General features: G+C 29.0%; 1 protein-coding gene across 1 annotated transcript in view; it reads left to right on the forward strand.

Moving 5' to 3' along the window:
* Positions 1-14,937, forward strand: part of LOC143236947 (putative E3 ubiquitin-protein ligase UBR7) — a 58,476-nt gene that overhangs the window by 20,161 nt on the left and 23,378 nt on the right. Inside the window, exons 5-6 of the mRNA XM_076475662.1 lie at positions 3,245-3,298; positions 10,835-10,940. Coding sequence (XP_076331777.1) covers positions 3,245-3,298; positions 10,835-10,940 — 160 coding nt within the window. The remainder of the gene's footprint in view (positions 1-3,244; positions 3,299-10,834; positions 10,941-14,937) is intronic.

A 14,937-nucleotide genomic window follows, 5' to 3' on the forward strand; every position in this document is an offset into this window, starting at 1 on the left:
ATGCTTAACATCAGTGTCATTGAGTAAAGGTGTTCTGTTCTTTCCTATTTTAAAATTTACCTGTCTCAGTTTCATGATGTAGGGAGTACTTGACAGTGTTTGTGAAACATTTCAAATCCTCAGCAATTTGTTGGAGAGTCCAACCAGCATTACATAAGCTTTTATGCAAATTTTCTTCTCTACTGAATTCTCTGCACTTTTTGAGATGTGGTATGACAACAAAACTTAATATATAGTGGTAAACACTGTTTTTATCAAGGTGTATTTCTTTAGTGTTATTAAAGTGATTTTTTCCTAGCATATACCAGTACAATATGGTAGATTCTTGCTATCTTGTTTCTGTATTGTTAAGACGCTGCATATGGTACTAGGACAGTTATTTCAGGCTGTAAATTTGATCAGTATGCTCATTGAAGCAGAACTCTTATGACATGTCTTTGGTACAGGTATATGATAATTCTAAAGAATCATAAATATTCTCACCCTTGTTCATTCTGTTGTCAGCAGGGATCAGTGAAGCATTGTCATAGTGTTGAAATTTACTTTTCATAATGGTATGGAAGAATTAACCTTGTAAAATGGAAAGAATGACAAAAATATTATCTTTTTGTAATACTTTTGCATGTACATACTATATTAAAAGTTAGTAGTATCAAATCTGTAAAGACTTTATATGAGTAGAAAGAGTTCATATGGTTAGTCATATTGACTGAGCCTGTGTAGAGAGAATTAAGGTGTTTTTTGCCCAAACATTTTATTAGGGTTTTTCTGGTGGTCCCTAGACTGTAGCTCTGCCATAGAAACAGGCATTGAGCATATCATATTTTGATGCAGTAACTGTTTGGAAGATCTTGCAAAATTAAAGAGATTCTAAGAGTATCTGTGTGTTTCATAACACTCTTTATATGTTGCACATTTAACATCCCCAAATATTTTCTGTAAAAAGTTCATGTACTAAGTTTCCTCATACATCCATTTGTATCTAACCATACTTTCCAGATAGCTAAATTAAGAGTGAATTTAGGTGATCAGAAAGAGCAGTATCTTTGGCTGAACACACTTTGGCTCATACAAAAATTTTGAACTGATATGCCAAACATATATACCAGTAATCTGTCCTAATATTTCAATTGCCAATTGAAAATATGTTGACAAGTTTCAGTTGGTGACACATGGCAAATTTTTATTGATAGGATGAGTTATCAAGATAAAATTACTTGAATATCCTTATTTATTTTTGGCCTAACATTGTGTTCTCACAATAAATTGATTACGCCTTCCTGTCACATTGTAGTATTTCGGAGTCTTTTGTATATGCCTTTCAAGTAAGCCTATACTTAGTTATTTAGAATGTTCACAGTTGTTAGTAACTGACAGGTGGAATGCAAGTGTCTTAAAGTGATTGCATTGAAGAGTATTTATAAAGATTTATATATTTCTTATTTCCCTTGTTAGATGACAGAATTGTTCATCAGTCTTCACACAACTGAATGTTGACTGTTAATGTTAACTATTTGTTGTAGGCCTAGTCTGTGATAATTTATGTACAAATCAGTTTAAAAGTAAAGCCATCTTAACTTGATAATATGTATTGCATGATTTGTATATAATTTAACTATATAAATAAAAGAAAAACTGATAATTGGTAATTTTAAAGAGGTGTATTATTATTTTGTATCATTAACTGAACTTTTGTTAGAATGATATATAGCTTTCAGATGATTCATATAAGGTGTTTATACTTTTGGTTTTATTTATTCATATCAGACTGTTTTGGTTTGTTTTACCTTTTTTTTAGATGATGCTCAGATTTCATCTTGCATTCTGTAACATTTTATATCAAAACTGACTTTTGTCTCGTGAATAAAGTTTTATAAAATATTTTATGATTGATTAAATTTCAAATGATAAATTTAGTTAATACAGAAACTGAAATAATGTTCAAAAACACTTCATTATTTATTAAAATACTTCCATGAAATTGTAATTAAATGTTAGTTCCATATGTTAAAGATTTCAAAAATTAGCTTTTAAAATATACCTTTTCTAACCATGTTAAACATAATTTTTCTCAATTAACTGTTTAAGTTCTGTGCGCATATTTAAATAACTAACCTACATTCCACCTCAGTAAAGTTATATAACATACATATGATGGTCTGAAAGCTTGTTTTCCCACATTTAAATATTTTCTGCATGGCTAATGTTTGATTCTAGTGCCAAATCTTATGGGTTATTTTATCATTGTGAGATATACTTTTGTACCTGAATCTGAAACATCAAAGTTAAGAGTTTATATACTGTTGAACTATCTTGTATACACATTTCTATGTGTAAATTATGAATAAAAAAATTGTAAAAATATTAAGAGTAAAATTTTACAGATTTGTAACTTTAAGTCTTATATCATAATGGGGATAAAAAACATAAAATATCTAAAATCACCTACACATTTAGGTTTAAAACAAGAGGGAGGTGTGTCATTATAAGATATAAAAGTTTTGTTGATGATATCAAGTGGTATATCTAGAGTGTGGAGAGAGAAACTGTTACTGACATAAGTTTGTTATTTGAATGTGGAGTATTTTACTTCTATTTTATTTAAAGTAACAGTAAGCTCAGAATAGCAGGAACAGTAATGGAGATGAACAGTTAAAAGAAATGACAAAATATCGTGGTTGGAATTTGTATAAATTACCCAAATGAATATATCAAACCATCTTCAAATAACATTGAGGAAAGCCATTTTATTTGAAAGGATTATAAATAGCAAAATTTGTGCATACAATTCATAAAATAGAAACTAAATATTTCTTCAATAGTTCTGAACTTGTGTTGTATAAACAGATGAGTGACACTTATCACAAAGATGCATGTGAACTGTGAACCAGTGAGAACATTCTGGGAACTGTGTGTAATAACTGACAAGTAATTGCATTTTTATTCTAGAAAACTGAGTCAGAAAAAAAAAGTTATTTAATTAGTGTTGTTATATAACATTTATGTGTGTATTTAATGTATTTTAAGATTTGTTTTGGAGTCTAAGAATATCATTAAAAATTAATCATTACATATTTTCTTATCTATATTGAATTATCTGAGCTATGGCTTAAATCTGTTAGTATTATTATTAGAATATGATTAAAATCAGTCCTTAAACCTTTATCTTTTTTTAATTATTTGAACAATTATTGATTAAATTTTATCTTGAAAGTTATTAATTTTATTCTGTTTCTTGCACCAGATTCCAGATGAAATGGTCCAGTGTATTATTTGTGAAGACTGGTATCATGGAAGGGTAGGCATTTTAAGTTATGTCCTCTGATATACTTTTTTTATGAACATTTTGTGAAATGTTATATGTGTGTGTGTGTGTGTGTGTGTGTGTGTGTATATATATATATATATATATTTAAATGCTATAAATTACATCAATTGTATTATAAAAGAGATCAAATTGGCATTATTTAAAAATGGTAAAGTTAAAAATGGTAAGTAAAAATGGATCAAACTTTTATATAACAGTTATATAGTAGGCCTGGCTTAGCTAGATGGTTAGTGTTCTTGACTCACGATCTGTGGGCCATGGGTTTGAATCTCCATCACACCAAACATACTCGCTCTTTCAACTTGAGATTGCATTATGAGCAATGTATTAAATCTATTATTAATAGAAAAGCTTTAAAATTGTATTCCTTAAACCATATCTTTTTTAATTAATACTATCCACCAAGGTATTCTTTACTGCACATGATGCAAAGTTTCAGTATCATACATTCAAAATGTTATTATACTGCTTTTTGTTTATGTTACACCAATTAGAATAGCATAAAATCTTAACTAATAATCCATATTTTAATTGTATATAAGTTTTAAGTTCTTAATTCTACATGGCAGCATTTAATAAAAATTCTGAATTTCCCTTTGTGTGAGTGTGAGATATTTTCTATTGGCGTGTCATCATTTAAAATATGAAATTAAACTTAAATTACTCTATAAAATCATCATTGCCCAGATAAACCACATTAAGCTTGGTTACAGAGCTATCAAGTAAATAATTGCATGTTATTAGTTTATTTTTTGTAACATTATTTAATTAAATTAACATTATTAATTGCAATACTATAAGCAGTATAAAAAATAAGGGTAAACTCTCTTTGACAAGCGAGGGCATGAAAAAAGAAGATTGGATAAGGTATTATTTTATTTCTTGTTTATTCTTTATCTATAATTAAAAAAACAACTAAAATGTAAAAGTAAAGATATTCTAAGGTTAATTACAGTTAGATCAAGTAAAAGTAAATACAAAATTATAGCATAAGAAGAATATTTCACAAGGCACACATGCAAGCTACTTGTACTACAGTAAATCATGTCTAAGGCAGAATTGCAAGGGACCGAGTAAAATTTCCGGCTTAGTCAGTGAACATGTATTTCCTTAATTATATATAATTTTTTAGCGGAACACTATACTTGCTTGACTCAAGGGAAGTAAGATGTTTGTGAATAAAGTTATTATACTGTTTATGCTATATTTATTAGAATAAGAACAAAAATAGACATTCAAAATATACATAAGTATGCAAAATATTGATCAAATATATTTGAAGAAAGTGTCCAATTTCAACTGTTTCATTTTTTTTAATGGGCTTTCTCATGCAGTGAAAAGAGAAAGCCAATTCTACAGCATTTTCATGAAGTTAGTTCTTCCCCTTCATTTTTGCATACAGTTTGATAGCTTTAACATAACTTAACACTTGTGATGAAGTAGGAACTTCTATATCCTCACTCTGTTTTCCATTTTGTTCATTTTCTGAATCTGTCACACTGTTACCATCTTGCAATTTTATCAGTTTCTGTTCAAACATTCTTGTCAACTTTCACAGAATCATCTGCATCAATCTTCTCAGAGTTTGGACATAGGATAAACGAATATGATTTTATATTACAATATGAAGTTATTCTGTAAAGAAAAAAATGGTATTTTAGATTTATTTTGAATTTTTTCTGGTGGTTATTAGGTCGGTAAAATTGACCATTTCCATCTTGAGTTAGGGTAGAGAAAATAACAGATAAACTATCAAGTTTTACTTAACAAAGACATTGTAGATCTATTTTGGAAAGTTTTAGGGATTACACAAAGAAAATCTGAGCTTTTAAGATGAAGAAAAGTATTTTTATTTGTAATATGAAAATTACTTTACACATTGACCATTCATAACTCAGTATATTCATGGAAAAATCTTTATTTTATTTGATTGAAAATACTTTCCTAAAAACTTGACATTTTGTATATGAATAATAATAACTGAAAGACAATGAAATTTTGTGAAGGTGTACCTACTAACTTGAAAAGTTAAAAGTACTGAATTTATAAAGACATTATATGAATTCAAAGATAGCATGTGGTCAGCAAAATTGACCGAAACTGTGTTGAGAGAGTTAATGGACATTAAATCACACATCATATGTAAAGAAAAGACTGAAGACTTGAGAATAAATGGAGGAGTATATATGACAAACAAACCACCAAATAAGAGACTTTCCTTTTCACTGCTAATAACAATCAAGAAAACATGACAAAAGTTGAAAAAGTAACAGTAGCAAGAAACCTTCCAATCTCAACATTTTCTTTGATAACACTGATTCATTGATAAATTACAATAAGTAACTTATGTGTAATTTCATACTTTTTGGAGGGTGGTAGATAAAATAGAAGTGACAAGCTGCTTAGAGAAAATGTGTCACACAAAGGAAAATTAAGTAATTTTTGAATATTGCCTTGTAGAATTAAAAACATAAAATATATATACTATTAAAATATGAGTTAACAGATAGGATTTTATGCTGTACTAATTGGTATAATATAAACAAAAAGTAGTTTAAACAAATTTTAAATGTGAGACACTAAAATCTTGTGTCACAGTGCAGTGAAAGATACCAGTGTCGAAAGAATTAATCAAGGGTATAAACTGGGAAACTTTTCTTGGGAGATATTTAGAACTATTTGGTTTTGATGAATTGGTCTTCAATATTTATTTTTCTTTACAAATAGTTTTGTTGTTACATTCTTCATAATGGAAGAGAGAAATCTAACCAACTTTTTCCATGATTTCTTATTCTTTTCTAAAAGACCCACTACTTTGAAATGGTTCAGTATACTTTTATGGATAATCTTATAGGAGTGACACTTAATCAGAAAACCAACTTGAGCTGTTGTTTTTGTGAGGTTGAGAGTGTGAGCTTGGGTTAGCTAGACTGCATTATGGGTATATGTTTGAAGTTTGGAAACTCATTTAATTTCTGTAGTTCACATTAGTGTATCAAAGACATAAGTACTTGTAATAAATTACTTTATGACACCAAATTGTCGTTTTTATTTAGTTAGATTTTCAATGTGTGGCTTTTCATCCTCTTCAGGAGCATTAACTGAAACTTACACTACAATTCTTCAAATAATTTAAACAATAAATTATATTATAATCTATAATGTGCATTTCTCCTGTGCACTTCAAAGGAGTGTAAACTGGATATGTCACTAAAACCAAGATCCCAGCATATAGTAGTGCTACAGAAAGTCTGTCTTGGCTTATGCCTACAGTTTTGGTGCTGTAACTAAATTATGTTCCATCTAACTCAGATAATAGATAAGACCTGCTCTCATGAGTAAAGATGTGCCTCACTTAGTTACCAACACAACAATATTCTTAACATTGGACATTATAACTCTCTATCCATCTGTATAAACAGAGAATGACATCAGTGCAGCATGTGAATTCATATTGAATCACATAAGCAGTTTGAAAGTGTTCAAACTGACAGTACACACTGTTAGAGAAATCTTATATTTCATCCTTCTCAATGGATATTTTCATTTTGAAAACAAACTATATCTCGAACTCAGTAATGTCTTATTGGGTAACAATCACTGTTATTAATGTCGGAACATTTTTGCATATTTGTACAACAGCACTTCATAAATGGCATAAGATACCAATACTAGCCCTGATCTCTGGATTAGATACATGGAGGGTTTACTTGGATTATGGAACCATAGTCTTCTTTCTTTAATTCAGTTTTTAGACTTTCTAAGTTCCATAAAAGCCAAGATCAAATTCACCCTGAATCATTAGAGTGAAAAGAGGGACATAGATTTTATTCCTGTTATCTTAAGGATCAATAATAACAACAATTAAACCTACCTTGTATCAAAAACCAATTAGAAAATATCTGTTAATTTCAGCTTCAATCATCCCAAAGCTTCTTATTTATTGGTATTTTAACAGAATTGATCCTAACTATAGTGGAAGGAAAAATACACGCTCTGAACTAAAACTATTTTTTCTAGATAACAAGTATCCACCTTGTCACATTGAAAAAAAATTTACAGGGAAAAATTAGCATCATGCTTTCAACTTGAGAAAAACAAATGCACAAGGAGGAAAAAAAAATTTTGAAAGATAATATAAAAAAAATGTTTATTTAAAAAAAAAATTAAAAACATTTTAAATTGATTAAGCTATCTCCCAACAAGAAAAACTGTAATCAGGAAGTCTGAACTGCTGATTAAAGTTATGGAACAGTCAGATCCAACCATAAAAAAGCAACTGGTTTACACAAAACCTGCCTGCAATCTAAAGATGAGTATCTTGTCTCCAGTGTTGTTTACCAGCTTACATGGATCATCTGCCATCATATGAGGAGAAACAATTAGGACACTTGCACACAAAAATTACATTCTCAGATCATGTTTTAACTAATTATGGACAAATAGCAACTGATTTGAAACCATCATTCTCAGTACAAGTTTTTACCAAAACCACCAAGTATACTGACAGAAAATTCAAAGAAAATTTTCTTTTTGAACAATTACAACTAGAGGTGAATTGGGACAAAGAGTGGTGCCTATAATTATTTTATATTATTTTTATCCTTTATGTTATTTTACTTATAAATCGTGATAAAACTTTTGTTTACTATAAGTAGCAGTTAATTATTTCAACATTAAGCTTTACAACTTTATAAATCAAAAGCACACTATAGAGATTCATGTTAAAGATTCAGAAATTTATTATTTAAACCATTTGAATATTTCTAATGTTAGTTTAAGTTTGTGTTTTTGTGAATACTTCTGAGAAGCTTTGAAGTGAAATGTTGTTTAATTGACTAAAAACAATTTGGTGTTATAAGGTTTATTTCTGGTGTTAATACTTTTTCTTTTGCATTGCATAGTATTATCTTTAGCCACTCCTCTCTTATGCATGTGGTGATGTACTCTGTACTTCCCTACTACTAAACTGATTTTTGTATATCTTAATAAGGTTAACTTTCTCAATATGAGCTCAGTTCAAATTGACTGACCATGTGACTACTTCACACTTCTTAGAGTTTTGTTACTGTTATACTTACTGAAGTGTGAAGCAATTTTCATGTTAAGATTAAACATACATTTGATCTCAAAAATCTCAGGTTTGATTTGCATTACCTTTAAAACCTTCTAGATACATTTTGAACTGTTTTTTTCTAGTAGAACTTTATATTTTATCTGTTATTTCCTGTACCCTAACTGTATACAAGATTGGTAAATTTGATCAATCTTGTAACCACTAAAAAATTTAAGGTGTCATTTTTTCTTTCTAAAAATGACATTATATTATAACATGAAACAACATTTTTTATTTCAACTAGTTATAAAGTTGTCACAGTATTCATGTATTTATACTTAAATTCTAATATTTTACTGCTCTTTGAACTGTTTTTAACTACTAGATCTATTTGTGTCATTGCAGTATACGTTTCAAATCACTTGGGGATCATGCAGCTTACATCACGCTATCAAATTACGTTATTCTTGAGTTACTCAAGCTGCTCGCATGTGTGCCTCATAAAACATTTTTTATTTATATTCCCTAATCAAATTTTAACCAGTGTAAACCATTTCCTGTTTTTACATTTTTCTTTTGTTATGATAAATAAAGAATACTCATAAAAAACAAGAAATAAAGTACTCACCTAGACCTGTTTTTTGCTTTCAACTTTTTATGACAAGCCTTTTTTTTTATCCTAATGGTAAAATTACAATAAATAGTTTTTATTTAATTAAATAATGCACCAAAGAACATAGAATAATAGCATGTGCAAAAACAGGTAATATCCCATAACTACCACAATTTTTCCGGCTTTCTAACAATGCGATAAAAGCTTACAAATTCATTCAAGGTAGTCTGTGTGCGTCCCTTGGGAACAAATTTTGTACTAAAAAGAGAAATTGACAATATAATGTAACATTGTTATGTAATATGTCATTTGAGTGATAAAACCCTAGGTTTTCCATTGGTTATAAATATTCTAGTATCGTACATAAGAGAGAACTGTTGACAAATCTTGAAAGAGAGAATGTGATGACAGTTAGATGTAACAATAAAGGTCTGATTTTCCAACTAATGATTCTGTAACCAAACAAGATTGAAGACTATGAGAATCATGCTTTGTCTGAGTGATTACAACATTATTATATGTGATTTATGTTAAATTTCTTTCTTCTTGGAGGGTTTGTAATAGAATTAGAGAAGAAGGGATGCCAAGATGGTAAATGTTATACTTCTTACATGTGGAAATTCAGAATTTAAATGTTACATTATAAAATTAGATAAATTTATATACAATTAAAATGTGGATTATGAGCTACAATTTTATGCTATATTAATTGGTATAACATGAACAAAAAGTAGTTTAATTGAATTTTGAATGTGCCTTGCCAATAATTTTGTGACATGGGGAGAGGGTTAAGATGATTCCCAGGCACATGTGATGAAGTTGTATGTACTTCCTTACTCTTAATTTAATAAAGTTTAAACACTTCCTATGCACATATTGTCCTTGAAAATAAATGTGTGTTTATCATTGCAGTGACATAAAATAATGTCTACAGATAATTGTTTTTAACTCTAGCATGTTTTTGTTGGTTGATGTTTTGGATCACTGTCATCTAATTAATAAGAGGTTCTAAAAAGCCATTTATTAAGCAGCATGTTGCTTCTCAGTTGAAATAATCTATGGAAACTGTCAAGGATTTATCTATCTAAGTTTCAAATGTGGGTTTGATATTGAATTGGCTATTGATCCAAAACCTTTCATCCTCTTTTTAAAACTTATTTTTTTAAGCTGGATGAAGAGGAACTGCAATTTCTGACTGCTTCTGGTTATCAGGGCCTGAAAGCTTTAAACCCAAACTATCAACCAAGCTTTTTTAATTTTAATTTTTTTTAGTTTCTCATGAGATTGGCCAAGCAATGAGAGATATTATCTGCCCATTTATTGAAGATTTAGTGGTACATGTAGTTCAGTAATATTTTGGTTTTGCTTACAATAATGTAGTATTGATTATTATTAACACTCTGATTGAGATTTATATATAATTGAGATATAAATATTGCTTGGAATGCTCTTTAATCAGTTATTATTAAAGCTTTAGTTTAGATGTACACTGTTTTTTGATATGTGATTGTTAATGAGACAGTTTTTAATTAGTCATTATTAAAGTTGTGTATTTTTTATGTTTTATGTATGATGTTTATTGGGACACTCTTTGATGGGTTATTATTAAAGCTTTAGTCTAGACATACATATTGTTTATGTGTAATTATTATTGGGACAGTTTTTGATCAGTTATTATCAAAACGTAAGTTTATATTTACATATTGTTTTTTTATGTTTGACTGTTACTGGGATAGTCACTAGTTAGTCATGATCACAGTTTTAGTTTAAATTTACATATATTTTGTTAAAGTGTGAGTATTGTTGAAGAAATCTGAAATGTTTATGTATATTTCAGCACTTAGGAAAAACAATTCCAGAAAACCAAGATTTTTCGGAAATGATATGTTCTTGGTGCATGGGGAAACTTCCATTTCTTTGGTCCTACAGTGTTCAGTGTGCAGGTGAGAAAATATTAGGTTTGAAATTAAAAGTTTTTTCATTTTTACGTTTGGATATATTTTTCTTGCATTTGTATAAATGTAAGCATGGAAGTGGCTAGAGGTATTTGAATAAACTGCTAATTTAGCTTAAGTATCTGAATTTGAAAGTAATTCTAAATAATGATGAGTAATGACCCCCTGTCTCATTCAATTGCCAACTGAGATCAGTGAAACATTACAATAGTGTTGAAATTTACACTCTGTAATGGTAATAAAGAATTAGCTACATGATATGGAAATAATAACAAGATATCTTGTTCTAATGCTTTTGCACACTACTGTAGACTTGATTTTAATGTCTTATATTTTTTCCTGTTCTTTACCTTTTATTACTTATCTTGGCATAAGTGAACAGTGCCCTCTAAGTATAATTAGTGTCTTTAACAAAAATGCACAACCTTTGGCAAAATTAACTTACTCTCATGCAAAATCTTAAGAATTGGGAATTGACATAAACTTTGAAGTATATTTAAAGTGTGTTTAAACCTTTCAGTTATGCTCTTTGAAAGATAAAAATACATAATTAAGATATAAAAGTAAGACCTAAATACAGTCTAACCATCTTTCTACTTGTAACATACTTAGTCAAAAGAAATGTAATGCGCCACTGTGAATAAAGTAGTCAAAAATACTACAAGCAGTTATGTTTACCAAATGATGGCAGTTGTACACCAGTCTGAAATAAGAATTGTTGGATTGTAGTGTAAAAGTAGTTTTAGCTCTTTTTAATAACTGTATATACGAATATGTAACAACTGCATGTATGTTATAAAGTTTAAGGAAATGTATAGAAGGTGAGCATGGTGCCCATCAAGGTCTGAAAAATTTATTACTTGTTTCTGCTGCAATAAGCCGGATAATTTTAAAACTTTTGTATTAGTAGAACAAGTAAAGATACTTTTTGTCTAGACCTACATCTGCAAGACTGAAAGTGGGAATGCTGAGATTTTTCACAATTACTGGTTGAAGCGACAAGAAAAGTATTTTTTAAAGTTTCTTTTAAAATAAAGGATTTAAAACCTGTGTAAAATGACACTTTGAATTATACATTTTAATGTTAAATTGATTTACATACATTGATAAGGTAAGAAAGGTAGTTAATTAAATTTTGAATGTAACGTGGTGTCTTGTGCAGAAAAGTGTTTAAAGGGGAACCTGTGAAATAGCTAACACAAGGGATGAGAAAATATCATGCAGCATTCTAGATTATTGAAATAGGCCTACATTGCGTAATTTACAATCAAATACATTTACACAGGACTTCTAGAATATATGAAATTATACATGAAGTTTGAAATGTAGGCTACATATGTTTTCTACTATTTTTATAAATGAATCTACTGGTTCTGCACCTTTTGTTTTGGTCCAGCATGGCCAGGTGGTTAAGACACTCGACTTGTGTCACACTGAACATGCTCGCCCTTTCAGTCATGGGGTGTTATAATGTGACAGTCAATCCCACTATTCGTTGGTAAAAGAGTAGCCCAAGAGTTGGCAGTGAGTGGTGATGACTAGCTGCCTTTCCTCTAGTCTTACACTGCTAAATTAGAGATAGCTAGCGCAGATAGCCCTCATGTAGCTTTGTGTGAAATTCAAAACAAACCAAACCTTTTTTTTACAATTTTGCTGCACTTCATAGAAAGTATGCATTTAAATTAAATATTACAAATATCTCGCATCCTGAAGCTCTGTGATTCATCTGCATCAAATCAACCATATTCAGGCTTATCAAATAGATAAGTTTACAAGATTTACTTATTTGTAATATTTCTAAGCATAACTGTAATATACTGTCATTTTTATAAAATGGATGTACTTGCTGAGACGTGGTCTTTATCAAGCTGATGACTTGTTCTTTGTCAACATTTCTCTGTTAATGTTGGCTTTGTTTTGTTTTTTATATCCCACTGACTCTTAACTTATTGAAAAGGATTTTGAACACAATATTTTCTACAATCTTCATGTATATGGATAACTTTTTGTGTACTGTCTTATTTGTACTTTTATCAGCATTATCATTTATACAACTTTCAATTTTTTTCAATTTTCTCCTCTGCTATAGCGTTTTATATTTCCTCAGAGTTGTGTAGTGACCTATGTGTATGTGGCATTTCTTTCAATATAAGTTTCTTCAAACTCTTTGTTGATATTACTAATAAAGCAAGCCTATAGCTTTCTTATTTTTCCATTAATGCACTTAGATCTCTAGCCAAAACTTCACCAAAACATTTGTAAGTATGATATTTCCATCAACATACTTAGAACTATGGCTGACATCTTCATCTTCAGATGGCAACAACATAGTTAGAACTGTAGCTGACTTCATTATTTATTAGTATACTTGTGTATATCATTAACAACATGCCTTCACCTAAAGTTTGATAACTCTGTCAACATATATATAGTTTGATCTATAGCTTATAAATACAACCATCCATATGTCAAAGAGAGTCAGGGTCATTAGGGATTTATTCAAGATACCAGAGAATGGATGTATATTTTAATGCATAATAAATCTAGATCCATTACTCTTTGTTTTCCTATTGTTTGTGGATATCTGAAGTCTTAGTTTTTTGTTTGGGTTTTTCTTAAATTTTCATTTATGTATATGGTATTTTGTTGTTGGTGCAATCATTTTATGTTTTAGTGTGACAGTGATTAAAATGTACATATGAAAATTCAATAAATTAAATACCCAAAAGCTGTTTTTTTTTCATATATTTATAGCTTATTTTGCAAATACAATTGACATTCACTGATTATCATTTTTTGGTCAGTCAGCTATTTAAAATAAACATGTTTTCAATATAGCTGGTTATGATTACAGTTGATGAAGTTTAATTTGGTTTGTGGCATTAGCTGTGTAACTGAGATTTCTGCACCTTCAACATGCAGTTGATTAACATTCTTGAATATATAAATAGCAGTATGTATAAGGCAATATTACTTCCAGTCATACAGAAAGATTGAAATGTTTAGTGTACATTGCACACCACAAACATTTGTTAATGCTGTGCTCTAAGTATTATAACTGTTATAAATCATTTGTTGAAGGCTAAGAAGCCATTCAATATAAAATCAAAGATTCTTTGTTATGAACTTACTGCCTCCACCCCCCTCTGAAAATTTAATTACACTAGTTTTGGTGTATTTCTAGAAACATACAATAATGGAATATGGGGGATACAGTATTAATGGTTCTGCCTGAAGAGTGTTAAAGATTTAAAACACTAGACTTGTTTGATAATCAAAACTGAATGTCCATCATGTGATGGTAAATACTAATTTTTTTCTTTTTGAAAATTAGATCTTAATAAATGTTTTATGAACATATTTTCTAAAAAAATATACATGGAAAATGTCTATTCATTTTTTTGTAATATTTCACTAACATTTTCTCCACATATTTGGTCATCTCTTGTAAGTTGTTCTTGATTATAATTTTTATTCACATATACTTTTATTTCCAAACATTCTTCCTGATAAAGCCTTATAGTTATATGACTAACTGGTTCATAAAAAAATATTTCTTCAATGTCAGAAGTCTGATCCTGTTATTTATTGGTCTTAATGACAAGGCAATGAATGTTTTCATGAAGGTTAAGTTTTTTAAGTTATAACTTTTGAAAATACTAATAAATTTGTTACTATAGATGAAAAACATTAATAATGTGTTGTAGCACCATCTGTAGCATTGAAAACGTATTTAAGTTGTTTTTGACACAGAAAGTAATTTGTATTTATTATGTAATATATTGTTCCTTATTTAGTTTTGTTTCTATTATTTGGAATATTCAAAGATTTTTGTTGTAAGTATGATAATATATATATATTATTTGTATAAATAAATACATATATACAATAATAGTAAAAAATATTAACATAAAATCCTTACTTAGCTGGAATTTGAACTTTATACTTCTGCATGATAGTTAGTCGCTCTAACCATTGTGACTCT

Source organism: Tachypleus tridentatus, chromosome 13 (assembly GCF_004210375.1).
Source record: "Tachypleus tridentatus isolate NWPU-2018 chromosome 13, ASM421037v1, whole genome shotgun sequence".
NCBI classification, from domain to species: domain Eukaryota; kingdom Metazoa; phylum Arthropoda; class Merostomata; order Xiphosura; family Limulidae; genus Tachypleus; species Tachypleus tridentatus.